The sequence below is a fragment of the Scyliorhinus torazame genome, chromosome 29 (genome assembly GCF_047496885.1).
Source record: "Scyliorhinus torazame isolate Kashiwa2021f chromosome 29, sScyTor2.1, whole genome shotgun sequence".
NCBI classification, from domain to species: Eukaryota; Metazoa; Chordata; class Chondrichthyes; order Carcharhiniformes; family Scyliorhinidae; genus Scyliorhinus; species Scyliorhinus torazame.
The window spans coordinates 15,041,794-15,069,448 of record NC_092735.1 but is presented as its reverse complement, the minus strand read 5'-3'; the positions used below and the strand labels follow the sequence as shown (position 1 = coordinate 15,069,448).

The following is a 27,655-nucleotide window of genomic DNA, read 5'->3' as shown; positions in this document are numbered from 1 at the left end:
AAACAGAGTGACTGAGACCCTGACCCCGGTCAGACAGAGTGACTGAGACCCTGACCCCGGTCAGACAGAGTGACTGAGACCCTGACCCCGGTCCGAATCAGAGTGACTCAGACCCTGACCGCGTCCGAAACAGAGTGACTGAGACCCTGACCCCGGTCAGACAGAGTGACCGAGACCATGACCCCGGTCCGAAACAGAGTGACTGAGACCATGACCCCGGTCCGAAACAGAGTGACTGAGACCATGACCCCGGTCCGAAACAGAGTGACTGAGACCCTGACCCCGGTCCGAAACAGAGTGACTGAGACCCTGACCCCGGTCAGACAGAGTGACTGAGACCCTGACCCTGGTCCGAAACAGAGTGACTGAGACCATGACCCCGGTCAGACAGAGTGACTGAGACCCTGACCCCGGTCCGAAACAGAGTGACCGAGACCATGACCCCGGTCAGACAGAGTGACTGAGACCCTGACCCCGGTCAGACAGAGTGACTGAGACCCTGAGCCCGGTCCGAAACAGAGTGACTGAGACCCTGACCCCGGTCAGACAGAGTGACTGAGACCCTGACCCCGGTCCGAAACAGAGTGACTGAGACCCTGACCCCGGTCCGAAACAGAGTGACTGAGACCCTGACCCCGGTCCGAAACAGAGTGACCGAACGCATGACCCCGGTCAGACACAGAGTGACTGAGACCCTGACCCCGGTCAGACACAGAGTGACTGAGACCCTGACCCCGGTCAGACAGAGTGACTGAGACCCTGACCCCGGTCCGAAACAGAGTGACTGAGACCATGATCCCGGTCCGAAACTGAATGACCGAACGCATGACCCCTGTCCGAAACAGAGTGACCGAACGCATGACCCCGGTCTGAAACAGAGTGACCGAACGCATGACCCCGGTCCGAAACAGAGTGACTGAGACGCTGACCCCGGCCCGAAACAGAGTGACTGAGACCATGACCCCGGTCAGACAGAGTGACTGAGGCCCTGACCAAGGTCAGACAGAGTGACTGAGACCATGACCCAGGTCAGACAGAGTGACTGAGACCCTGACCCTGGTCCGAAACAGAGTGACTGAGACCCTGACCCCGGTCAGACAGAGTGACTGAGACCCTGACCCCGGTCAGACAGAGTGACTGAGACCCTGACCCCGGTCCGAAACAGAGTGACTGAGACCATGACCCCGGTCCGAAACAGAATGACTGAGACCATGACCCCGGTCCGAAACAGAATGACTGAGACCATGACCCCGTCCGAAACAGAGTGACTGAGACCCTGACCCCGGTCAGACAGAGTGACTGAGACCCTGACCCCGGTCAGACACAGAGTGACTGAGACCCTGACCCCGGTCAGACAGAGCGACTGAGACCCTGACCCCGGTCCGAAACAGAGTGACTGAGACCATGACCCCGGTCCGAAACAGAGTGACTGAGACCATGACCCCGTCCGAAACAGAGTGACTGAGACCCTGGCCCCGGTCAGACAGAGTGACTGAGACCCTGACCCCGGTCAGACAGAGTGACTGAGACCATGACCCCGGTCCGAAACTGAATGACCGAACGCATGACCCCGGTCCGAAACAGAGTGACCGAGACCATGACCCCGGTCCGAAACAGAGTGACTGAGACCCTGACCCCGGTCCGAAACAGAGTGACTGAGACCCTGACCCCGGTCCGAAACAGAGTGACCGAACGCATGACCCCGGTCCGAAACAGAGTGACTGAGACTCTGACCCCGGTCAGACAGAGTGACTGAGACCCTGACCCCGGTCCGAAACAGAGTGACTGAGACCCTGACCCCTGTCAGACAGAGTGACTGAGACCCTGACCCCGGTCCGAAACAGAGTGACTGAGACTCTGACCCCGGTCCGAAACAGAGTGACTGAGACCCTGACCCCGGTCCGAAACAGAGCGACTGAGACCCTGACCCCGGTCAGACAGAGTGACTGAGACCCTGACCCCGGTCAGACAGAGTGACTGAGACCATGACCCCGGTCCGAAACTGAATGACCGAACGCATGACCCCGGTCCGAAACAGAGTGACCGAGACCATGACCCCGGTCCGAAACAGAGTGACTGAGACCCTGACCCCGGTCCGAAACAGAGTGACTGAGACCCTGACCCCGGTCCGAAACAGAGTGACCGAACGCATGACCCCGGTCCGAAACAGAGTGACTGAGACTCTGACCCCGGTCAGACAGAGTGACTGAGACCCTGACCCCGGTCCGAAACAGAGTGACTGAGACTCTGACCCCGGTCCGAAACAGAGTGACTGAGACCCTGACCCCGGTCCGAAACAGAGCGACTGAGACCCTGACCCCGGTCAGACAGAGTGACTGAGACCCTGACCCCGGTCAGACAGAGTGACTGAGACCCTGACCCCGGTCCGAAACAGAGTGACTGAGACCATGACCCCGTCCGAAACAGAGTGACTGAGACCCTGACCCCGGTCAGACAGAGTGACTGAGACCCTGACCCCGGTCAGACAGAGTGACTGAGACCCTGACCTCGGTCAGACAGAGTGACTGAGACCCTGACCCCGGTCCGAAACAGAGTGACTGAGACCCTGACCCCGGCCCGAAACAGAGTGACTGAGACCCTGACCCCGGTCCGAAACAGAGTGACCGAACGCATGACCCCGGTCCGAAACAGAGTGACTGAGACCCTGACCCCGGTCCGAAACAGAGTGACTGAGACCCTGACCCCGGTCCGAAACAGAGCGACTGAGACCCTGACCCCGGTCAGACAGAGTGACTGAGACCCTGACCCCGGTCAGACAGAGTGACTGAGACCCTGACCCTGGTCCGAAACAGAGTGACTGAGACCCTGACCCCGGTCAGACAGAGTGACTGAGACCCTGACCCCGGTCCGAAACAGAGTGACCGAACGCATGACCCCGGTCAGACACAGAGTGACTGAGACCCTGACCCCGGTCAGACACAGAGTGACTGAGACCCTGACCCCGGTCAGACACAGAGTGACTGAGACCCTGACCCCGGTCAGACAGAGTGACTGTGACCCTGACCCCGGTCCGAAACAGAGTGACTGAGACCCTGACCCCGGTCCGAAACAGAGTGACCGAACGCATGACCCCGTACGAAACAGAGTGACTGAGACCCTGACCCCAGTCAGACAGAGTGACTGAGACTCTGACCCCGGTCAGACAGAGTGACTGAGACCCTGACCCCGGTCCGAAACAGAGTGACTGAGACCCTGACCCCGGTCAGACAGAGTGACCGAGACCATGACCCCGGTCCGAAACAGAGTGACTGAGACCATGACCCCGGTCAGACAGAGTGACTGAGACCCTGACCCCGGTCAGACAGAGTGACTGAGACCCTGAGCCCGGTCCGAAACAGAGTGACTGAGACCCTGACCCCGGTCAGACAGAGTGACTGAGACCCTGACCCCGGTCAGACAGAGTGACTGAGACCCTGACCCCGGTCAGACAGAGTGACTGAGACCCTGAGCCCGTCCGAATCAGAGTGACTGAGACCCTGACCCCGTCCGAATCAGAGTGACTGAGACCATGACCCCGTCCGAAACAGAGTGACTGAGACCATGACCCCGTCCGAAACAGAGTGACTGAGACCCTGACCCCGGTCCGAAACAGAGTGACTGAGACCATGACCCCGTCCGAATCAGAGTGACTGAGACCCTGACCGCGTCCGAAACAGAGTGACTGAGACCCTGACCCCGGTCCGAAACAGAGTGACTGAGACCCTGACCCCGGTCCGAAACAGAGTGACTGAGACCCTGACCCCGGTCCGAAACAGAGTGACCGAACGCATGACCCCGGTCAGACACAGAGTGACTGAGACCCTGACCCCGGTCAGACAGAGTGACTGAGACCCTGACCCCGGTCCGAAACAGAGAGACTGAGACCATGACCCCGGTCCGAAACAGAGTGACTGAGACCCTGACCCCGGTCAGACAGAGTGACTGAGACCCTGACCCTGGTCCGAAACAGAGTGACTGAGACCCTGACCCTGGTCAGACAGAGTGACTGAGACGCTGACCCCGGTCCGAAACAGAGTGACCGAACGCATGACCCCGGTCAGACACAGAGTGACTGAGACCCTGACCCCGGTCAGACACAGAGTGACTGAGACCCTGACCCCGGTCAGACACAGAGTGACTGAGACCCTGACCCCGGTCAGACAGAGTGACTGTGACCCTGACCCCGGTCCGAAACAGAGTGACTGAGACCCTGACCCCGGTCCGAAACAGAGTGACCGAACGCATGACCCCGTCCGAAACAGAGTGACTGAGACCCTGACCCCAGTCAGACAGAGTGACTGAGACTCTGACCCCGGTCAGACAGAGTGACTGAGACCCTGAGCCCGGTCCGAAACAGAGTGACTGAGACCCTGACCCCGGTCAGACAGAGTGACTGAGACCCTGACCCCGGTCAGACAGAGTGACTGAGACCCTGACCCCGGTCCGAAACAGAGTGACTGAGACCCTGACCCCGGTCAGACAGAGTGACCGAGACCATGACCCCGGTCAGACAGAGTGACTGAGACCCTGACCCCGGTCCGAAACAGAGTGACTGAGACCCTGACCCCGGTCAGACAGAGTGACCGAGACCATGACCCCGGTCCGAAACAGAGTGACTGAGACCCTGACCCCGGTCAGACAGAGTGACCGAGACCATGACCCCGGTCAGACAGAGTGACTGAGACCCTGACCCCGGTCCGAAACAGAGTGACTGAGACCCTGACCCCGGTCAGACAGAGTGACCGAGACCATGACCCCGGTCCGAAACAGAGTGACTGAGACCATGACCCCGGTCAGACAGAGTGACTGAGACCCTGACCCCGGTCCAAAACAGAGTGACCGAACGCATGACCCCGGTCAGACAGAGTGACTGAGACCCTGACCCCGGTCAGACAGAGTGACTGAGACCATGACCCAGGTCAGACAGAGTGACTGAGACCCTGACCCTGGTCCGAAACAGAGTGACTGAGACCCTGACCCTGGTCAGACAGAGTGACTGAGACGCTGACCCCGGTCCGAAACAGAGTGACCGAACGCATGACCCCGGTCAGACACAGAGTGACTGAGACCCTGACCCCGGTCAGACACAGAGTGACTGAGACCCTGACCCCGGTCAGACACAGAGTGACTGAAACCCTGACCCCGGTCAGACAGAGTGACTGTGACCCTGACCCCGGTCCGAAACAGAGTGACTGAGACCCTGACCCCGGTCCGAAACAGAGTGACCGAACGCATGACCCCGTCCGAAACAGAGTGACTGAGACCCTGACCCCAGTCAGACAGAGTGACTGAGACTCTGACCCCGGTCATACAGAGTGACTGAGACCCTGACCCCGGTCCGAAACAGAGTGACTGAGACCCTGACCCCGGTCAGACAGAGTGACCGAGACCATGACCCCGGTCAGACAGAGTGACTGAGACCCTGACCCCGGTCCGAAACAGAGTGACTGAGACCCTGACCCCGGTCAGACAGAGTGACCGAGACCATGACCCCGGTCCGAAACAGAGTGACTGAGACCATGACCCCGGTCAGACAGAGTGACTGAGACCCTGACCCCGGTCCGAAACAGAGTGACTGAGACCCTGACCCCGGTCAGACAGAGTGACCGAGACCATGACCCCGGTCCGAAACAGAGTGACTGAGACCATGACCCCGGTCAGACAGAGTGACTGAGATCCTGACCCTGGTCAGACACAGAGTGACTGAGACCCTGACCCTGGTCCGAAACAGAGTGACTGAGACCCTGACCCCGGTCAGACAGAGTGACTGAGACCCTGACCGCGTCCGAAACAGAGTGACTGAGACCCTGACCCCGGTCCGAAACAGAGTGACTGAGACCCTGACCCCGGCCCGAAACAGAGTGACTGAGACCCTGACCCCGGTCAGACACAGAGTGACTGAGACCCTGACCCTGGTCCGAAACAGAGTGACTGAGACCCTGACCCCGGTCAGACAGAGTGACTGAGACCCTGACCGCGTCCGAAACAGAGTGACTGAGACCCTGACCCCGGTCAGACACAGAGTGACTGAGACCCTGACCCTGGTCCGAAACAGAGTGACTGAGACCCTGACCCCGGTCAGACAGAGTGACTGAGACCCTGACCGCGTCCGAAACAGTGTGACTGAGACCATGACCCCGTCCGAAACAGTGTGACTGAGACCATGACCCCGTCCGAATCAGAGTGACTGAGACCCTGACCGCGTCCGAAACAGAGTGACTGAGACCCTGACCCCGGTCCGAAACAGAGTGACTGAGACCCTGACCCCGGTCCGATACAGAGTGACCGAACGCATGACCCCGTCCGAAACAGAGTTACTGAGACCATGACCCCGGTCCGAAACAGAGTGACTGAGACCATGACCCCGGTCCGAAACAGAGTGACTGAGACCCTGACCCCGGTCCGATACAGAGTGACTGAGACCCTGACCCCGGTCCGAAACAGAGTGACCGAACGCATGACCCCGTCCGAAACAGAGTTACTGAGACCATGACCCCGGTCCGAAACAGAGTGACTGAGACCCTGACCCCGGTCAGACAGAGTGACTGAGACCCTGACCCCGGTCCGAAACAGAGTGACCGAACGCAATACCCCGGTCAGACACAGAGTGACTGTGACCCTGACCCCGGTCAGACAGAGTGACTGAGACCCTGACCCCGGTCCGAAACAGAGTGACTGAGACCCTGACCCCGGTCCGAAACAGAGTGACCGAACGCATGACCCCTGTCAGACACAGAGTGACTGTGACCCTGACTCCGGTCAGACAGAGTGACTGAGACCCTGACCCCGGTCAGACACAGAGTGACTGAGACCCTGACCCCGGTCAGACAGAGTGACTGAGACCCTGACCCCGGTCCGAAACAGAGTGACTGAGACCCTGACCCCGGTCCGAAACAGAGTGACTGAGACCATGACCCCGGTCCGAAACAGAGTGACCGAACGCATGACCCCGGTCCGAAACAGAGTGACTGAGACGCTGACCCCGGCCCGAAACAGAGTGACTGAGACCATGACCCCGGTCCAAAACAGAGTGACCGAACGCATGACCCCGGTCAGACAGAGTGACTGAGACCCTGACCCCGGTCAGACAGAGTGACTGAGACCATGACCCAGGTCAGACAGAGTGACTGAGACCCTGACCCTGGTCCGAAACAGAGTGACTGAGACCCTGACCCTGGTCAGACAGAGTGACTGAGACGCTGACCCCGGTCCGAAACAGAGTGACCGAACGCATGACCCCGGTCAGACACAGAGTGACTGAGACCCTGACCCCGGTCAGACACAGAGTGACTGAGACCCTGACCCCGGTCAGACACAGAGTGACTGAGACCCTGACCCCGGTCAGACAGAGTGACTGTGACCCTGACCCCGGTCCGAAACAGAGTGACTGAGACCCTGACCCCGGTCCGAAACAGAGTGACCGAACGCATGACCCCGTCCGAAACAGAGTGACTGAGACCCTGACCCCGGTCAGACAGAGTGACCGAGACCATGACCCCGGTCAGACAGAGTGACTGAGACCCTGACCCCGGTCCGAAACAGAGTGACTGAGACCCTGACCCCGGTCAGACAGAGTGACCGAGACCATGACCCCGGTCCGAAACAGAGTGACTGAGACCATGACCCCGGTCAGACAGAGTGACTGAGACCATGACCCCGGTCCGAAACAGAGTGACTGAGACGCTGACCCCGGCCCGAAACAGAGTGACTGAGACCATGACCCCGGTCCAAAACAGAGTGACCGAACGCATGACCCCGGTCAGACAGAGTGACTGAGACCCTGACCCCGGTCAGACAGAGTGACTGAGACCATGACCCCGGTCAGACAGAGTGACTGAGACCCTGACCCTGGTCCGAAACAGAGTGACTGAGACCCTGACCCTGGTCAGACAGAGTGACTGAGACGCTGACCCCGGTCCGAAACAGAGTGACCGAACGCATGACCCCGGTCAGACACAGAGTGACTGAGACCCTGACCCCGGTCAGACACAGAGTGACTGAGACCCTGACCCCGGTCAGACACAGAGTGACTGAGACCCTGACCCCGGTCAGACAGAGTGACTGTGACCCTGACCCCGGTCCGAAACAGAGTGACTGAGACCCTGACCCCGGTCCGAAACAGAGTGACCGAACGCATGACCCCGTCCGAAACAGAGTGACTGAGACCCTGACCCCAGTCAGACAGAGTGACTGAGACTCTGACCCCGGTCAGACAGAGTGACTGAGACCCTGACCCCGGTCCGAAACAGAGTGACTGAGACCCTGACCCCGGTCAGACAGAGTGACTGAGACCATGACCCCGGTCAGACAGAGTGACTGAGACCCTGACCCCGGTCCGAAACAGAGTGACTGAGACCCTGACCCCGGTCAGACAGAGTGACCGAGACCATGACCCCGGTCCGAAACAGAGTGACTGAGACCATGACCCCGGTCAGACAGAGTGACTGAGACCATGACCCCGGTCCGAAACAGAGTGACTGAGACCATGACCCCGGTCAGACAGAGTGACTGAGACCCTGAGCCCGGTCAGACACAGAGTGACTGAGACCCTGACCCCGGCCCGAAACAGAGTGACTGAGACCATGACCCCGGTCCGAAACAGAGTGACTGAGACCCTGACCCCGGTCAGACAGAGTGACTGAGACCCTGACCCCGGTCCGAAACAGAGTGACTGAGACCCTGACCCCGGTCCGAAACAGAGTGACTGAGACCCTGACCCCGGCCCGAAACAGAGTGACTGAGACCCTGACCCCGGTCAGACACAGAGTGACTGAGACCCTGACCCTGGTCCGAAACAGAGTGACTGAGACCCTGACCCCGGTCAGACAGAGTGACTGAGACCCTGACCGCGTCCGAAACAGAGTGACTGAGACCCTGACCCCGGTCAGACAGAGTGACTGAGACCCTGACCCTGGTCCGAAACAGAGTGACTGAGACCCTGACCCCGGTCAGACAGAGTGACTGAGACCATGACCCCGTCCGAATCAGAGTGACTGAGACCCTGACCGCGTCCGAAACAGAGTGACTGAGACCCTGACCCCGGTCAGACACAGAGTGACTGAGACCCTGACCCTGGTCCGAAACAGAGTGACTGAGACCCTGACCCCGGTCAGACAGAGTGACTGAGACCCTGACCGCGTCCGAAACAGAGTGACTGAGACCCTGACCCCGGTCAGACAGAGTGACTGAGACCATGACCCCGGTCAGACAGAGTGACTGAGACCCTGACCCTGGTCCGAAACAGAGTGACTGAGACCCTGACCCCGGTCAGACAGAGTGACTGAGACCCTGACCGCGTCCGAAACAGAGTGACTGAGACCCTGACCCCGGTCAGACAGAGTGACTGAGACCATGACCCCGGTCAGACAGAGTGACTGAGACCCTGACCCTGGTCCGAAACAGAGTGACTGAGACCCTGACCCTGGTCAGACAGAGTGACTGAGACGCTGACCCCGGTCCGAAACAGAGTGACCGAACGCATGACCCCGGTCAGACACAGAGTGACTGAGACCCTGACCCCGGTCAGACACAGAGTGACTGAGACCCTGACCCCGGTCAGACACAGAGTGACTGAGACCCTGACCCCGGTCCGAAACAGAGTGACTGAGACCCTGACCCCGGTCCGATACAGAGTGACCGAACGCATGACCCCGTCCGAAACAGAGTTACTGAGACCATGACCCCGGTCCGAAACAGAGTGACTGAGACCATGACCCCGGTCCGAAACAGAGTGACTGAGACCCTGACCCCGGTCCGATACAGAGTGACTGAGACCCTGACCCCGGTCCGAAACAGAGTGACCGAACGCATGACCCCGTCCGAAACAGAGTTACTGAGACCATGACCCCGGTCCGAAACAGAGTGACTGAGACCATGACCCCGGTCCAAAACAGAGTGACCGAATGCATGACCCCGGTCAGACAGAGTGACTGAGACCCTGACCCCGGTCAGCCAGAGTGACTGAGACCATGACCCAGGTCAGACAGAGTGACTGAGACCCTGACCCTGGTCCGAAACAGAGTGACTGAGACCCTGACCCCGGTCAGACAGAGTGACTGAGACCCTGACCCCGGTCCGAAACAGAGTGACCGAACGCATGACCCCGGTCAGACACAGAGTGACTGAGACCCTGACCCCGGTCAGACACAGAGTGACTGAGACCCTGACCCCGGTCAGACACAGAGTGACTGAGACCCTGACCCCGGTCAGACACAGAGTGACTGAGACCCTGACCCCGGTCAGACAGAGTGACTGTGACCCTGACCCCGGTCCGAAACAGAGTGACTGAGACCCTGACCCCGGTCCGAAACAGAGTGACCGAACGCATGACCCCGTCCGAAACAGAGTGACTGAGACCCTGACCCCAGTCAGACAGAGTGACTGAGACTCTGACCCCGGTCAGACAGAGTGACTGAGACCCTGACCCCGGTCCGAAACAGAGTGACTGAGACCCTGACCCCGGTCAGACAGAGTGACCGAGACCATGACCCCGGTCCGAAACAGAGTGACTGAGACCATGACCCCGGTCAGACAGAGTGACTGAGACCCTGACCCCGGTCAGACAGAGTGACTGAGACCCTGAGCCCGGTCCGAAACAGTGTGACTGAGACCCTGACCCCGGTCAGACAGAGTGACTGTGACCCTGACCCCGGTCCGAAACAGAGTGACTGAGACCCTGACCCCGGTCCGAAACAGAGTGACCGAACGCATGACCCCGTCCGAAACAGAGTGACTGAGACCCTGACCCCGGTCAGACAGAGTGACTGAGACTCTGACCCCGGTCAGACAGAGTGACTGAGACCCTGACCCCGGTCCGAAACAGAGTGACCGAGACCCTGACCCCGGTCAGACAGAGTGACTGAGACTCTGACCCCGGTCAGACAGAGTGACTGAGACCCTGACCCCGGTCAGACAGAGTGACTGAGACCCTGACCGCGTCCGAAACAGAGTGACTGAGACCCTGACCCCGGTCAGACAGAGTGACTGAGACCCTGACCGCGTCCGAAACAGAGTGACTGAGACCCTGACCCCGGTCCGAAACAGAGTGACCGAACGCATGACCCCGTCCGAAACAGAGTGACTGAGACCATGACCCCGGTCCGAAACAGAGTGACCGAACGCATGACCCCGGTCCGAAACAGAGTGACCGAACGCATGACCCCGGTCAGACACAGAGTGACTGTGACCCTGACCCCGGTCAGACAGAGTGACTGAGACCCTGACCCCGGTCCGAAACAGAGTGACCGAACGCATGACCCCGTCCGAAACAGAGTTACTGAGACCATGACCCCGGTCCGAAACAGAGTGACCGAACGCATGACCCCGGTCCGAAACAGAGTGACCGAACGCATGACCCCGGTCAGACACAGAGTGACTGTGACCCTGACCCCGGTCAGACAGAGTGACTGAGACCCTGACCCCGGTCCGAAACAGAGTGACCGAACGCATGACCCCGGTCAGACACAGAGTGACTGAGACCCTGACCCCGGTCAGACACAGAGTGACTGAGACCCTGACCCCGGTCAGACACAGAGTGACTGAGACCCTGACCCCGGTCAGACAGAGTGACTGAGACCCTGACCCCGGTCCGAAACAGAGTGACTGAGACCCTGACCCCGGTCCGAAACAGGGTGACTGAGACCATGACCCCGGTCCGAAACTGAATGACCGAACGCATGACCCCTGTCCGAAACAGAGTGACCGAACGCATGACCCCGGTCTGAAACAGAGTGACCGAACGCATGACCCCGGTCCGAAACAGAGTGACTGAGACCATGACCCCGGTCCAAAACAGAGTGACCGAACGCATGACCCCGGTCAGACAGAGTGACTGAGACCCTGACCCCGGTCAGACAGAGTGACTGAGACCATGACCCAGGTCAGACAGAGTGACTGAGACCCTGACCCTGGTCCGAAACAGAGTGACTGAGACCCTGACCCCGGTCAGACAGAGTGACTGAGACGCTGACCCCGGTCCGAAACAGAGTGACCGAACGCATGACCCCGGTCAGACACAGAGTGACTGAGACCCTGACCCCGGTCAGACACAGAGTGACTGAGACCCTGAACCCGGTCAGACACAGAGTGACTGAGACCCTGACCCCGGTCAGACAGAGTGACTGTGACCCTGACCCCGGTCCGAAACAGAGTGACCGAACGCATGACCCCGTCCGAAACAGAGTGACTGAGACCCTGACCCCAGTCAGACAGAGTGACTGAGACTCTGACCCCGGTCAGACAGAGTGACTGAGACCCTGAGCCCGGTCAGACACAGAGTGACTGAGACCCTGACCCCGGTCAGACAGAGTGACTGAGACCCTGACCCCGGTCAGACACAGAGTGACTGAGACCCTGACCCCGGCCCGAAACAGAGTGACTGAGACCCTGACCCCGGTCAGTCAGAGTGACTGAGACCCTGACCCCGGTCAGACAGAGTGACTGAGACCCTGACCCCGGTCCGACAGAGTGACTGAGACCCTGACCCCGGTCAGACAGAGTGACTGAGACCCTGACCCCGGTCAGACAGAGTGACTGAGACCCTGACCCAGGTCAGACAGAGTGACTGAGACCCTGACCCTGGTCCGAAACAGAGTGACTGAGACCCTGACCCCGGTCAGACAGAGTGACTGAGACCCTGACCCCGGTCAGACAGAGTGACTGAGACCCTGACCCTGGTCCGAAACAGAGTGACTGAGACCATGACCCCGGTCAGACAGAGTGACTGAGACCCTGAGCCCGGTCCGAAACAGAGTGACTGAGACCGTGACCCCGGTCCGAAACAGAGTGACCGAACGCATGACCCCGGTCCGAAACAGAGTGACTGAGACCCTGACCCCGGTCCGAAACAGAGTGACTGAGACCCTGACCCCGGTCCGAAACAGAGTGACCGAACGCATGACCCCGGTCCGAAACAGAGTGACTGAGACTCTGACCCCGGTCAGACAGAGTGACTGAGACCCTGACCCCGGTCCGAAACAGAGTGACTGAGACCCTGACCCCGGTCAGACAGAGTGACTGAGACCCTGACCCCGGTCCGAAACAGAGTGACTGAGACTCTGACCCCGGTCCGAAACAGAGTGACTGAGACCCTGACCCCGGTCCGAAACAGAGCGACTGAGACCCTGACCCCGGTCAGACAGAGTGACTGAGACCCTGACCCCGGTCAGACAGAGTGTCTGAGACCCTGACCCCTGTCCGAAACAGAGTGACTGAGACCATGACCCCGTCCGAAACAGAGTGACTGAGACCCTGACCCCGGTCAGACAGAGTGACTGAGACCCTGACCCCGGTCAGACAGAGTGACTGAGACCCTGACCTCGGTCAGACAGAGTGACTGAGACCCTGACCCCGGTCCGAAACAGAGTGACTGAGACCCTGACCCCGGCCCGAAACAGAGTGACTGAGACCCTGACCCCGGTCCGAAACAGAGTGACCGAACGCATGACCCCGGTCCGAAACAGAGTGACTGAGACCCTGACCCCGGTCCGAAACAGAGTGACTGAGACCCTGACCCCGGTCCGAAACAGAGCGACTGAGACCCTGACCCCGGTCAGACAGAGTGACTGAGACCCTGACCCCGGTCAGACAGAGTGACTGAGACCCTGACCCTGGTCCGAAACAGAGTGACTGAGACCCTGACCCCGGTCAGACAGAGTGACTGAGACCCTGACCCCGGTCCGAAACAGAGTGACCGAACGCATGACCCCGGTCAGACACAGAGTGACTGAGACCCTGACCCCGGTCAGACACAGAGTGACTGAGACCCTGACCCCGGTCAGACACAGAGTGACTGAGACCCTGACCCCGGTCAGACAGAGTGACTGTGACCCTGACCCCGGTCCGAAACAGAGTGACCGAGACCCTGACCCCGGTCCGAAACAGAGTGACCGAACGCATGACCCCGTCCGAAACAGAGTGACTGAGACCCTGACCCCAGTCAGACAGAGTGACTGAGACTCTGACCCCGGTCAGACAGAGTGACTGAGACCCTGACCCCGGTCCGAAACAGAGTGACTGAGACCCTGACCCCGGTCAGACAGAGTGACCGAGACCATGACCCCGGTCCGAAACAGAGTGACTGAGACCATGACCCCGGTCAGACAGAGTGACTGAGACCCTGACCCCGGTCAGACAGAGTGACTGAGACCCTGACCCCGGTCCGAAACAGAGTGACTGAGACCCTGACCCCGGTCAGACAGAGTGACTGAGACCCTGACCCCGGTCCGAAACAGAGTGACTGAGACCATGACCCCGTCCGAATCAGAGTGACTGAGACCCTGACCGCGTCCGAAACAGAGTGACTGAGACCCTGACCCCGGTCCGAAACAGAGTGACTGAGACCCTGACCCCGGTCCGAAACAGAGTGACTGAGACCCTGACCCCGGTCCGAAACAGAGTGACCGAACGCATGACCCCGGTCAGACACAGAGTGACTGAGACCCTGACCCCGGTCAGACAGAGTGACTGAGACCCTGACCCCGGTCCGAAACAGAGTGACTGAGACCATGACCCCGGTCCGAAACTGAATGACCGAACGCATGACCCCTGTCCGAAACAGAGTGACCGAACGCATGACCCCGGTCCGAAACAGAGTGACTGAGACGCTGACCCCGGCCCGAAACAGAGTGACTGAGACCATGACCCCGGTCCAAAACAGAGTGACCGAACGCATGACCCCGGTCAGACAGAGTGACTGAGACCCTGACCCCGGTCAGACAGAGTGACTGAGACCATGACCCAGGTCAGACAGAGTGACTGAGACCCTGACCCTGGTCCGAAACAGAGTGACTGAGACCCTGACCCTGGTCAGACAGAGTGACTGAGACGCTGACCCCGGTCCGAAACAGAGTGACCGAACGCATGACCCCGGTCAGACACAGAGTGACTGAGACCCTGACCCCGGTCAGACACAGAGTGACTGAGACCCTGACCCCGGTCAGACACAGAGTGACTGAGACCCTGACCCCGGTCAGACAGAGTGACTGTGACCCTGACCCCGGTCCGAAACAGAGTGACTGAGACCCTGACCCCGGTCCGAAACAGAGTGACCGAACGCATGACCCCGTCCGAAACAGAGTGACTGAGACCCTGACCCCAGTCAGACAGAGTGACTGAGACCCTGACCCCGGTCCGAAACAGAGTGACTGAGACCCTGACCCCGGTCAGACAGAGTGACCGAGACCATGACCCCGGTCAGACAGAGTGACTGAGACCCTGACCCCGGTCCGAAACAGAGTGACTGAGACCCTGACCCCGGTCAGACAGAGTGACCGAGACCATGACCCCGGTCCGAAACAGAGTGACTGAGACCATGACCCCGGCCCGAAACAGAGTGACTGAGACCATGACCCCGGTCCAAAACAGAGTGACCGAACGCATGACCCCGGTCAGACAGAGTGACTGAGACCCTGACCCCGGTCAGACAGAGTGACTGAGACCCTGACCCCGGTCAGACACAGAGTGACTGAGACCCTGACCCCGGTCAGACAGAGTGACTGAGACCCTGACCCCGGTCAGACACAGAGTGACTGAGACCCTGACCCCGGTCAGACAGAGTGACTGAGACCCTGACCCCGGTCCGAAACAGAGTGACTGAGACCCTGACCCCGGTCAGACAGAGTGACTGAGACCCTGACCCCAGTCAGACACAGAGTGACTGAGACCCTGACCCCGGTCAGACAGAGTGACTGAGACCCTGACCCCGGTCCGAAACAGAGTGACTGAGACCATGACCCCGGTCCGAAACAGAGTGACCGAACGCCTGACCCCGGTCAGACACAGAGTGACTGTGACCCTGACCCCGGTCAGACAGAGTGACTGAGACCCTGACCCCGGTCAGACACAGAGTGACTGAGACCCTGACCCCGGTCAGACAGAGCGACTGAGACCCTGACCCCGGTCAGACAGAGTGACTGAGACCCTGACCCCGGTCAGACACAGAGTGACTGAGACCCTGACCCCGGTCAGACAGAGCGACTGAGACCCTGACCCCGGTCCGAAACAGAGTGACTGAGACCATGACCCCGGTCCGAAACAGAGTGACTGAGACCATGACCCCGTCCGAAACAGAGTGACCGAACGCATGACCCCGGTCCGAAACAGAGTGACCGAGACCATGACCCCGGTCCGAAACAGAGTGACTGAGACCCTGACCCCGGTCCGAAACAGAGTGACTGAGACCCTGACCCCGGTCCGAAACAGAGTGACCGAACGCATGACCCCGGTCCGAAACAGAGTGACTGAGACTCTGACCCCGGTCAGACAGAGTGACTGAGACCCTGACCCCGGTCCGAAACAGAGTGACTGAGACCCTGACCCCGGTCCGAAACAGAGCGACTGAGACCCTGACCCCGGTCAGACAGAGTGACTGAGACCCTGACCCCGGTCCGAAACAGAGTGACTGAGACTCTGACCCCGGTCCGAAACAGAGTGACTGAGACCCTGACCCCGGTCCGATACAGAGTGACTGAGACCCTGACCCCGGTCAGACAGAGTGACTGAGACCCTGACCCCGGTCAGACAGAGTGACTGAGACCCTGACCCCGGTCCGAAACAGAGTGACTGAGACCATGACCCCGGTCAGACAGAGTGACTGAGACCCTGACCCCGGTCAGACAGAGTGACTGAGACCCTGACCTCGGTCAGACAGAGTGACTGAGACCCTGACCCCGGTCCGAAACAGAGTGACTGAGACCCTGACCCCGGCCCGAAACAGAGTGACTGAGACCCTGACCCCGGTCCGAAACAGAGTGACCGAACGCATGACCCCGGTCCGAAACAGAGTGACTGAGACCCTGACCCCGGTCCGAAACAGAGTGACTGAGACCATGACCCCGTCCGAAACAGAGTGACTGAGACCCTGACCCCGGTCAGACAGAGTGACTGAGACCCTGACCCCGGTCAGACAGAGTGACTGAGACCCTGACCTCGGTCAGACAGAGTGACTGAGACCCTGACCCCGGTCCGAAACAGAGTGACTGAGACCCTGACCCCGGGCCGAAACAGATTGACTGAGACCATGACCCCGGTCCGAAACAGAGTGACTGACACCCTGACCCCGGTCCGAAACTGAATGACCGAACGCATGACCCCGGTCCGAAACAGAGTGGCCAAACGCATGACCCCGGTCCGAAACAGAGTGACTGAGACCCTGACCCCGGTCCGAAACAGAGTGACCGAACGCATGACCCCGGTCCGAAACAGAGTGACTGAGACCCTGACCCCGGTCAGACAGAGTGACTGAGACCATGACCCCGGTCCGAAACAGAGTGACTGCGACCATGACCCCGGTCCGAAACAGAATGACTGAGACTTTGACCCCGGTCAAAAAACAGAGTGACCAAGTACCGTGGCGACACAGTGGTTAGCACTGTTGCCTCACAACGTCAGGGACCCGGGTTCAATTCCGGCCTCGGGTGACAGTGTGGAGTTTGCACGTTCTCCCCGTGTCTGCGTGGTTGGTTGGATTGGCCATGATAAAATTGCCCCTTGTTATCCGCAGTTTAGGTGGGGTTCCGGGGAATGGGCAGGGGATGGGCCCAGGTAGGGCCCTTTAGAGGGTCGGTGCAGACTCGATGGGCTGAATGACATTGTGCACTGTAGGGATTCTATGACCACATGAGAAACAGAGTAATTGAGCATTTAGCCCACAGTCAGATGTCGTACTGGGCGAGTGTATGACCCTCCCTCCCCAACCCACCCATCAGAAAGCAGAATGACCATCATTGGGCATCCTAGTTCTGTTTCTCTACAATCACTGTTTATTATGATATCTCCTTTAATTCTCCACAGTTAATCGAGACACAATACAAAGACGGTGTGCAGCCATCCGCCATACAGCCAGAGAGTACGTATAGGCAGGAAATATTTCATTATTACTTGGGTTAAGTTAAAAGGAGCGATTGTCTGAGAGATCCAGTCAATTGGTAGCTATTAAAGGCAAATGTCATTGTCCATTACTGTGTCCACCGTTACTGGTACCGCCTGTTGTTATGGTGTTATTGATATCAGTACCGCCTGTTGTCACGGTGTTATTGATATCGGTACCGCCTGATGTTATGGTGTTATTATATCGGTACCGCCTGATGTTATGGTGTTATTATATCGGTACCGACTGTTGTCACAGTGTTATTGATATCGGTACCGCCTGTTGTTATGGTGTTATTGATATCGGTACCACCTGTTGTCACGGTGTTATTGATATCGGTACCGCTTGTTGTCACGGTGTTATTGATATCGGTACTGCCTGTTGTCACGGTGTTATTGATATCGGTACCGCCTGTTGTTATGGTGTTATTGATATCGGTACCACCTGTTGTCACGGTGTTATTGATATCGGTACCGCTTGTTGTCACGGTGTTATTGATATCGGTACTGCCTGTTGTCACGGTGTTATTGATATCGGTACCGCCTGTTGTCACGGTGTTATTGATATCGGTACCGCCTGTTGTTATGGTGTTATTGATATCGGTACCACCTGTTGTCACGGTGTTATTGATATCGGTACCGCTTGTTGTCACGGTGTTATTGATATCGGTACTGCCAGATGTCACAGTGTTATTGATATCGGTACCGCCTGTTGTCACGGTGTTATTGATATCAGTACCGCCTGTTGTCACAGTGTTATTGATATCGGTACCGCCTGTTGTCACGGTGTTATTGATATCAGTACCGCCTGTTGTCACGGTGTTATTGATATCGGTACCGCCTGATGTTATGGTGTTATTATATCGGTACCGCCTGTTGTCGCGGTGTTATTGATATCGATACCGCCTGTTGTTATGGTGTTATTGATATCTGTACCGCCTGTTGTCACGGTGTTATTGATATCGGTACCGCCTGTTGTCACGGTGTTATTGATATCGGTACCGCCTGTTGTCACGGTGTTATTGATATCAGTACCGCCTGTTGTCACGGTGTTATTGATATCGGTACCGCCTGTTGTCACAGTGTTATTAATATCGGTACCGCCTATTGTTACAATGTATTGATATCAGTACTGCCTGTTGTCACGGTGTTATTGATATCGGTACCGCCTGTTGTTATGGTGTTATTGATATCGGTACCGCCTGTTGTCACGGTGTTATTGATAGCGGTACCGCCTGTTGTTATGGTGTTATTGATATCGATCGGTACTGCCTGTTGTCACGGTGTTATTGATATTGGTACCGCCTGTTGTTATGGTGTTATTGATATCGGTACTGCCTGTTGTCACGGTGCTATTGATATCGGTACCACCTGTTGTCACGGTGTTATTGATATCGGTACTGCCTGTTGTCGCGGTGTTATTGATATCGGTACCGCCTGTTGTTATGGTGTTATTGATATCGGTACCACCTGTTGTCACGGTGTTATTGATATCGGTACCGCCTGTTGTTATGGTGTTATTGATATCGGTACCGCCTGTTGTCACGGTGTTATTGATATCGGTACCGCTTGTTGTCACGGTGTTATTGATATTGGTACCGCCTGTTGTTACAGTGTATTGATATCGGTAGTGCCTGTTGTCACGGTGTTATAGATATTGGTACCGCCTGTTGTTATGGTGTTATTGATATCGGTACCGCCTGTTGTCACGGTGTTATTGATATCAGTACCGCCTATTGTCACGGTGTTATTGATATCGGTACTGCCTGTTGTTATGGTGTTATTGATATCAGTACCGCCTATTGTCACGGTGTTATTGATATCGGTACTGCCTGTTGTTATGGTGTTATTGATATCGGTACCGCCTGTTGTCACGGTGTTATTGATATTGGTACCACCTGTTGTCACGGTGTTATTGATATCGGTACCGCCTGTTGTCACGGTGTTATTGATATTGGTACCGCCTGTTGTCACGGTGTTATTGATATTGGTACCACCTGTTGTCACGGTGTTATTGATATCGGTACTGCCTGTTGTCACGGTGTTATTGATATCGGTACCGCCTGTTGTCACGGTGTTATTGATATTGGTACCACCTGTTGTCACGGTGTTATTGATATCGGTACGACCTGTGTCACGGTGTTATTGATATCGGTACCGCCTGATGTCATCGCATTTCTGGGGCACATTGATCACAATACTCCTGTTGAAAACAAACAAGTGATTTATAAATATTTTTGTATAACTCTCATCATTTTATACATTGTCATATTTCTGAAGCCATGGATCCCAAAGCCTTGTTTAAAATGTCCTCCAACCTCAAAGGCCTGGAGACACACAGCGCTACTCTGTCACTAGTACAAAGACCAATACAGCTCAGGAACAGGCCCTTCGGCCCTCCAAGCCTGTACCGGTCATGATATTAACCTTGGCCAAAACCCTCAGCACTTCCTTGTGCCGTATCCCTCTATACCCATCCTCCATGTGTTTCTCAAGATGCCTTTTGAACGGCGTTAATGTATCTGCTTCCACAACCTCCCCAGGCAACGCATTCCAGGTGCTCACCACCCTCTGTGTAAAAAACCTTGTACATCTCTTCTAAACTTTGCCCCACGGACCTTAAACCTATGCCCCCTGGCGATTGACCCCTCCACCCTGAGAAAGAGTGCCTGCCCATCACTCGCTGGAGTTCAATGTGGCGGCACCCTCACTCAATGGAGGCCCAATACGGAGGGACCCTCACTCACTGCGGGCCCAATGCGGAGGGACCCTCACTCAATGGAGGCCCAATACGGAGGGACCCTCACTCACTGCGGGCCCAATGCGGAGGGACCCTCACTCACTCACTGGGGGGCCCAATGCGGAAGGACCCTAACTCACTCACTGGGGGCCCAATGCGGAGGGACCTTCACTCACTGGGGGCCCAATTCGGAGGGACCCTCACTCACTCACTGGGGGGCCCAATGCGGAGGGACCCTCACTCACTGGGGGCCCAATTCGGAGGGACCCTCACTCACTCACTGGGGGGCCCAATGCGGAGGGACCCTCACTCACTGGGGGTCCAATGCGGAGGGACCCTCACTCACTGCGGGCCCAATGCGGAGGGACCCTCACTCACTCACTGGGGGGCCCAATGCGGAAGGACCCTAACTCACTCACTGGGGGCCCAATGCGGAGGGACCTTCACTCACTGGGGGCCCAATTCGGAGGGACCCTCACTCACTCACTGGGGGGCCCAATGCGGAGGGACCCTCACTCACTGGGGGCCCAATTTGGAGGGACCCTCACTCACTCACTGGGGGGCCCAATGTGGAGGGACCCTCACTCACTGGGGGTCCAATGCGGAGGGACCCTCACTGACTGGGGGCCCAATTCGGAGGGACCCTCACTCACTCACTGGGGGCCCAATGCGGAGGGACCCTCACTCACTCACTGGGGGCCCAATGTGGGGGCACCTTCACTCACTGGGGGCCCAATGCGGAGGGACCCTCACTCACTGGGGGTCCAATGCGGAGGGACCCTCACTCACTCACTGGGGGCCCAATGTGGGGGCACCTTCACTCACTCACTGGGGGCCCAATGTGGGGGCACCTTCACTCACTCATGGGGGCCCAATGTGGGGGCACCTTCGCTCACTGGGCACCCAATACGGAGGAACCCTCACACACTGGGGGCCCAATTCAGAGGGACCCTCACTCACTGGGGGCCCAATGCGGAGGAACCCACACTCACTGAGTGCCCGATGCGGAGGGACCCTCACTCACTGGTGGCCCAATGCGGAGGGACCCACACTCACTGGGCACCCAATACGGAGGAACACTCACTCACTGGGGGCCCAATACGGAGGGACCCTCACTCACTGGGGGTCCAATGCGGAGGGACCCTCACTCACTCACTGGGGGTCGAATGCAGAGGGACCCTCACTCACTGCGTGCCCAATGCGGAGGGACCCTCACTCACTGAGTGCCCGATGCGGAAGGACCCTCACTCACTGGGTGCCCGATGCGGAGGGACCCTCACTCACTCACTGGGGGCCCAATATGGAGGAACCCTCACTCACTCACTGGGGGTCGAATGCAGAGGGACCCTCACTCACTGTGTGCCCGATGCGGAGGGACCCTCAGTCATTGGGGGCCCAATGCGGAGGGACCCTCACTCACTGGGGGCCCAATAGGGAGGGACCCTAACTCACTGGGGGCCCAATAGGGAGGGACCCTCACTCACTGCTATAACTGGTGTCATTCTCATTTAATCTTGGCCTTTATCGATTTTCCAGAATTGAGACCGAAACTTCCTCAGATATTTTTGAACAAACGCCCCAAGATCAAGGTTTGTATATTTTCACCTGGTCTCCTTACATTAGACAATGTTGGGCGTAAACCTGTCTGAAGTCCTTGTTCATCACAGAGAACAGCTCAGTTTTATAAATGCGGGTTTCACACAGTGCGGCTCCCTCCGACTGTCCCACCCACACTTGGAGTCTGTGCTTATCAGAGTCTGACTCTGAGGGGTTTTGTTCATTTTCTAGAGCTCGGTTTTGAAAGCGTTGATGAGTTTGGTGGGGCTGGGTCTCTGCGAGCCATTGCAACTTTCGGACCCTTGGTCCCTTTCGCTCCTCCCTGGTGACACCTCACGACTGGCAATGCCACCGCCCCACACAACGTCCAGCTGAGCCCTTGTTTTAATTTTGCTCCGTTGTGTCTCCCACTTCTTTCTTAATGTCGCTTTCCGTCGAACTCTAGCATTCGGATGTGGTGCCAAAGTTGGTGGAGCTTCAGCAGTATCCAGGGTTCAAAGAAAAGAAACCCACAAAACTGCCCAACAACACGGTGCTGGAGCATGTCTGGGAGAAAGTACTGCAGGCCCGCAGGAAGCTGCTGAAACAGGTCAGAGATCTCCCATCAGTCAGTAATCCCCTTGATCTGTACAGCACAGAACAGCACAGGAAACGTCAATGGTGTGGCCATGAACCAAACAGTGTGTTGACCAGACAACGGGAGATTGAAAAGTTCGGATTTTCAAAACTGGGGATTTGGTAGACGGCAGCAGGGTTAGAGAGTGAGCCCCAGGCACCCCCCCCCCCCCCCCCCCTCCCCCCAGCCGTTCAATCATGGCTGATATGCTCCTCATCCCCATTCTCCTGCCTTCTCCCTGTAACCCCTGATCCCCTTATTAATCAAGAACACCAGATTTGAGCTCGAGGTGCTGTTACCCACAGGGCTGCAGACCAAGAGCTGGAAGGTGGAATTAGACAGAATAGTCCTTTCTTAGAACATCAGAACTAGGAGCAGGAGTCGGCAATTTAGCCTCTCGAGCCTGCTCCACCGTTCAAAATGATCATGGCTCATCCCATAACAAATTGGCAGCCGGTTTTTCACTGGCAGAGGGGAGTTCAAAATCTTTTGGAGGCTCATTTATTTTGTCTCGCTGCAGCCTCGAGTTGATTTGAAGTTGAAAACCTTGTCAATATTTTCACAGAATCCCTAAAATGCAGAAGGAGCCCTTTCAGCCCATTGGGTCTGCACCGGCCCTCTGAAAAAGGAGTCCACCCAAGCCCACTCCTGCACCCTATCCCCGTAACCCCATAACCCAACCTGCACATCTTTGGACACTAAGGGGCAATTTAGCACGGCCAATCCACCTAACCTGCACACCTTTGGACTGTGGGAGGAAACCGGAGCATCCGGAGGAAAACCACGCAGACATGGGGAGAACGTGCAGACTCCGCACAGACAGTGACCCAGCGGGGAATCGAACCTGGGAACCTGGAGCTATGAAGCAACTGTGCCACCGTGTCACCCATATATATCCATATATCTATATCCATTTGTAAGGTTCTTAGTTCCTCATTGCAAGTTACTGTCACACCTAATTTAGTGTCATCTGCAAATTTGGCTATATCCCTGTATCCACGTCATTAATATAGATTATAAATAGTGGGGCCCAAGGACCAAACCCTGTGGCACCCCACTAGTTACATCTTGCCATCCAGAAAAAAGACCCATTTATCCCGAATCTCTGTTGTCTGACCATCAGCCATTCTTCTATCCAAGCAATGAATTACCCTTAACCCCATATGATCTAACCTTTTGTGTGTCACCTTATCAAACACCTTCCGGAAGTCTAGATATACTACATCTACAGCATCCCCATTATCCACATGGCTTGTTACATCTGCGAAGAACTCTAGCAAGTTAGTCAAACATGATTTGCCCTTCATAAAACCATGCTGATTCTGATGGATTACGTTTTGACTTTCCAAATGTCCTGATATTATTTCCTTAATAATTGATCCTAACAATTTCCCAATAACAGATGTTAAACTAACTGGTCTGTAATTTCTCACATTCTGACTCCCTCCCTTTTTGAATAAGGGCGTTACGTTAGCATTTTTCTAATCCACTGGAACCGTGTCCAGGGAATTTTGGAATATTATAACCAATGGATCTACTATCTCTGCTGCCACTTCCTTTAGCACCCTCGGAGTAGGCCATCAGGCCCTGGAGACGTGTCTTCTTTCATTCCCAATAGTTTGCTGAGTACTGTTTCCCTAATGATGCTGATTCATAGAATCATAGAATCCCGACAGTGCAGAAGGAGGCCATTCGGCCCATTGAGTCTGCACCGACCCTCTAAAAGAGCACCCTGCCTAGGCCCACTCCCCGCCCTATCTCTGGAATCCTACCTCTGGGCAGATTAGCATGTTAACCTACCTAACCTGCATGTCTTTGAACTGTGGGAGGAAACTGGAGCACCCGGCGGAAACCCACGCAGACACGGGGAGAACGTGCAAACTCCACTCAGACAGTCACCCAAGGACAGAATCGAACCCGGGTCCCTGGCGCTGTGAGGCAGCAGTGCTAACCACTGTGCCACCATGCCGCCCCAAATTTTCTAAGTTCCACCCTTCTATTACCTCTGAATTACCCGTTCCTTTAGGGATGGTACGAATGTCCTCCACCATGACGAATGAGGCAAAATATTGATTTAGCATCTCTGCCATTTCTGTGTTCCCCACTATTAACTCACCAGTTTGATCTTCCAAGGGACCAACATTCACTTTAGCGACTCTCTTCCCTTTTATGTACTTATAGAAGCTTTTGCTATCTTTTTTCATATTTTGCGCTAGCTTTCTTTCATAATTTATCTTAGTTCTGTTAATTACTTTTTTAGTAACCTTTTGTTTGTTTAAAAGTTTCCCAATCTGCCAACCTGCCACTGGCAATATGATATAACTTAATTTTTATCATTTTATTTGTCCCTGATCTCCTTGTTTAGCCATGGATGTTTTTTTACCCCTCTTACCGTCTTTCTTTCAAACTGGGATATATTTTAGTTGTGAGGAATTGAGTATCTCCTTAAACAACTGCTCCTGCTCATCAGCTGTCCTACCTTTTAGTCTTCCTGCCCACTCTATTCGGGCCAAATCTGTCCTCATGCCGATGTAATAACCTTGTTTAATTCCAGAACACAAGTGTGGGACTCCCCTTTCTCGCCCCCAAACTGAACCTTGAATTCTACAAAACTATGGCCACTGTTCCCTAGAGGATCCTTAACTTTGGGGTCATCAATGAATCCCCCCTCATTACACAAGACCAAATCCAGAGTAGTCTGCTCCTTGGTTGGTTCCACAACATACTGTTCCAAGAAGCAATCTTTAATACATTCAACAAACTCTTCCTCGAGGCTACCCGTGCCAATTTGATTAATCCAGTCTATGTGCATATTAAAATCACCCATGATTATTGCCGTACCTTTCTTACAAGCCCCTAGTTTTTCCTGGTTTATACTGTGCCACACATAGTTGGGGACCTATAGATTCCCAGGGACTTCTTCCCTTTGCTATTTCTTGTTTCTGCCCAGACTGATTCCACATCTTGATCTACAGTGCTTATATCATTTCTCATTACAGCATTGATCTGGTTCTTCATCAGTAAAACTACACCACCTCCTTTTCCTTTCAGTCCATCTTTCCGAAATACCGAGTACCCTTGGATTTAAAAAAAATTTCAGAGTACCCAATTCTTTTTTTTTCCAATTAAGGGGCAATTTAGGCGTAGCCCCTCCACCTAGTCTGCACATCTTTGGGTTAGAACATAGAAAAATTCAGCACAGAACAGGCCCTTCGGCCCACGATGTTGTGCCGAACCTTTGTCCGAGATTAATCATAGATTATCATAGAATTTACAGTGCAGAAGGAGGCCATTCGGCCCACTGAGTCTGCACCGGCTCTTGGAAAGAGCACCCTACCCAAGGTCAACACCTCCACCCAACACGAAGGGCAATTTTGGATACTGAGGGCTATTTATCATGGCCAATCCACCTAACCTGCACATCTTTGGACTGTGGGAGGAAACCGGAGCACCCGGAGGAAACCCACGCAGACACTGGGAGGATGTGCAGACTCCGCACAGACAGTGACCCAAGCCGGAATCGAACCTGGGACCCTGGAGCTGTGAAGCAATTGTGCTATCCACAATGCTACCATGCTGCCCTTAAGAACAAATAAATCTACACTATATAATTTTACCGTAATCCATGTACCTATCCAATAGCTGCTTGAAGGTCCCTAATGTTTCCGACTCAACTACTTCCACAGGCAGTGCATTCCATGCCCCCACTACTCTCTGGGTAAAGAACCTACCTCTGACATCTCCCCTGTATCTTCTACCATTCACCTTAAATTTATGTCCCCTTGTAATGGGTTGTTCCACCCGGGGAAAAAGTCTCTGACTGTCTACTCTATCTATTCCCCTGATCATCTTATAAACCTCTATCAAGTCACCCCTCATCCTTCTCCGTTCGAATGAGAAAAGGCCCAGCACCCTCAACCTTTCCTTGTAAGACCTACTCTCCATTCCAGGCAACATCCTGGTAAATCTCCTTTGCACCTTTTCCAAAGCTTCCACATCCTTCCTAAAATGAGGCGACCAGAACTGTACACAGTACTCCAAATGGGGCCTTACCAAAGTTTTGGACAGCTGCATCATCACCTCACGGCTCTTAAATTCAATCCCTCTGTTAATGAATGCTAGCACACCATAGGCCTTCTTCACAGCTCTATCCACTTGAGTGGCAACTTTTCAGTCTTTTTGTTGAAAGACCCCAAGATCTCTCTGCTCCTCCACATTGCCACGAACTCTACCGTTAACCCTGTATTCCGCATTCATATTTGTCCTTCCAAAATGGACAACCTCACACTTTTCAGGGTTAAACTCCATCTGCCAGTTATCAGCCCAGCTCTGCATCCTATCTATGTCTCGCTGCAGCCGACAATAGCCCTCCTCACTATCCACAGGGGGTGAGACCCTGAGTACCCTTGGATATTCAACTCCCAGACCGGGTCTCCCTGTAACCATGTCTCAGTCATCACCACCAAATCATACCCTTTTGTCTCTACTAGCTCCATTAACTCATTAATTTTATTCCAAATGCTTCGGACTTTTCAATACAAAGCTTTTAAATGTGTTCTATTGTCAAATTTCCCTACTCTTTTATAATTCCTTGTTGCAAGGGGGGGGTCTGTGTTACTGACTGTGTTATCATTCTGACTGCCCAGGCTCATCGCACAGACCGATCTCACTCTGACTGCCCAGACCCATCGCACAGACCGATCCCACTCTGACTGCCCAGGCTCATCGCACAGACCGATCTCACTCTGACTGCCCAGACCCATCGCACAGACCGATCCCACTGTCCAGACCCATCGCACAGACTGATCCCACTCTGACTGTCCAGACCCATCGCACAGACCGATCCCACTCTGACTGTCCAGACCCATCGCACAGAC

At 55.8% G+C, this 27,655-nt stretch overlaps 1 protein-coding gene across 2 annotated transcripts in view; it reads left to right on the top strand.

Annotated features, from left to right (window-relative positions):
• Positions 1-27,655, top strand: part of tab1 (TGF-beta activated kinase 1/MAP3K7 binding protein 1) — a 308,216-nt gene that overhangs the window by 45,832 nt on the left and 234,729 nt on the right. For both annotated transcript variants that reach the window (XM_072492103.1, XM_072492104.1), the window contains 3 exons: positions 17,791-17,845; positions 22,142-22,194; positions 22,608-22,751. In XM_072492103.1, coding sequence (XP_072348204.1) covers positions 17,791-17,845; positions 22,142-22,194; positions 22,608-22,751 — 252 coding nt within the window. The remainder of the gene's footprint in view (positions 1-17,790; positions 17,846-22,141; positions 22,195-22,607; positions 22,752-27,655) is intronic.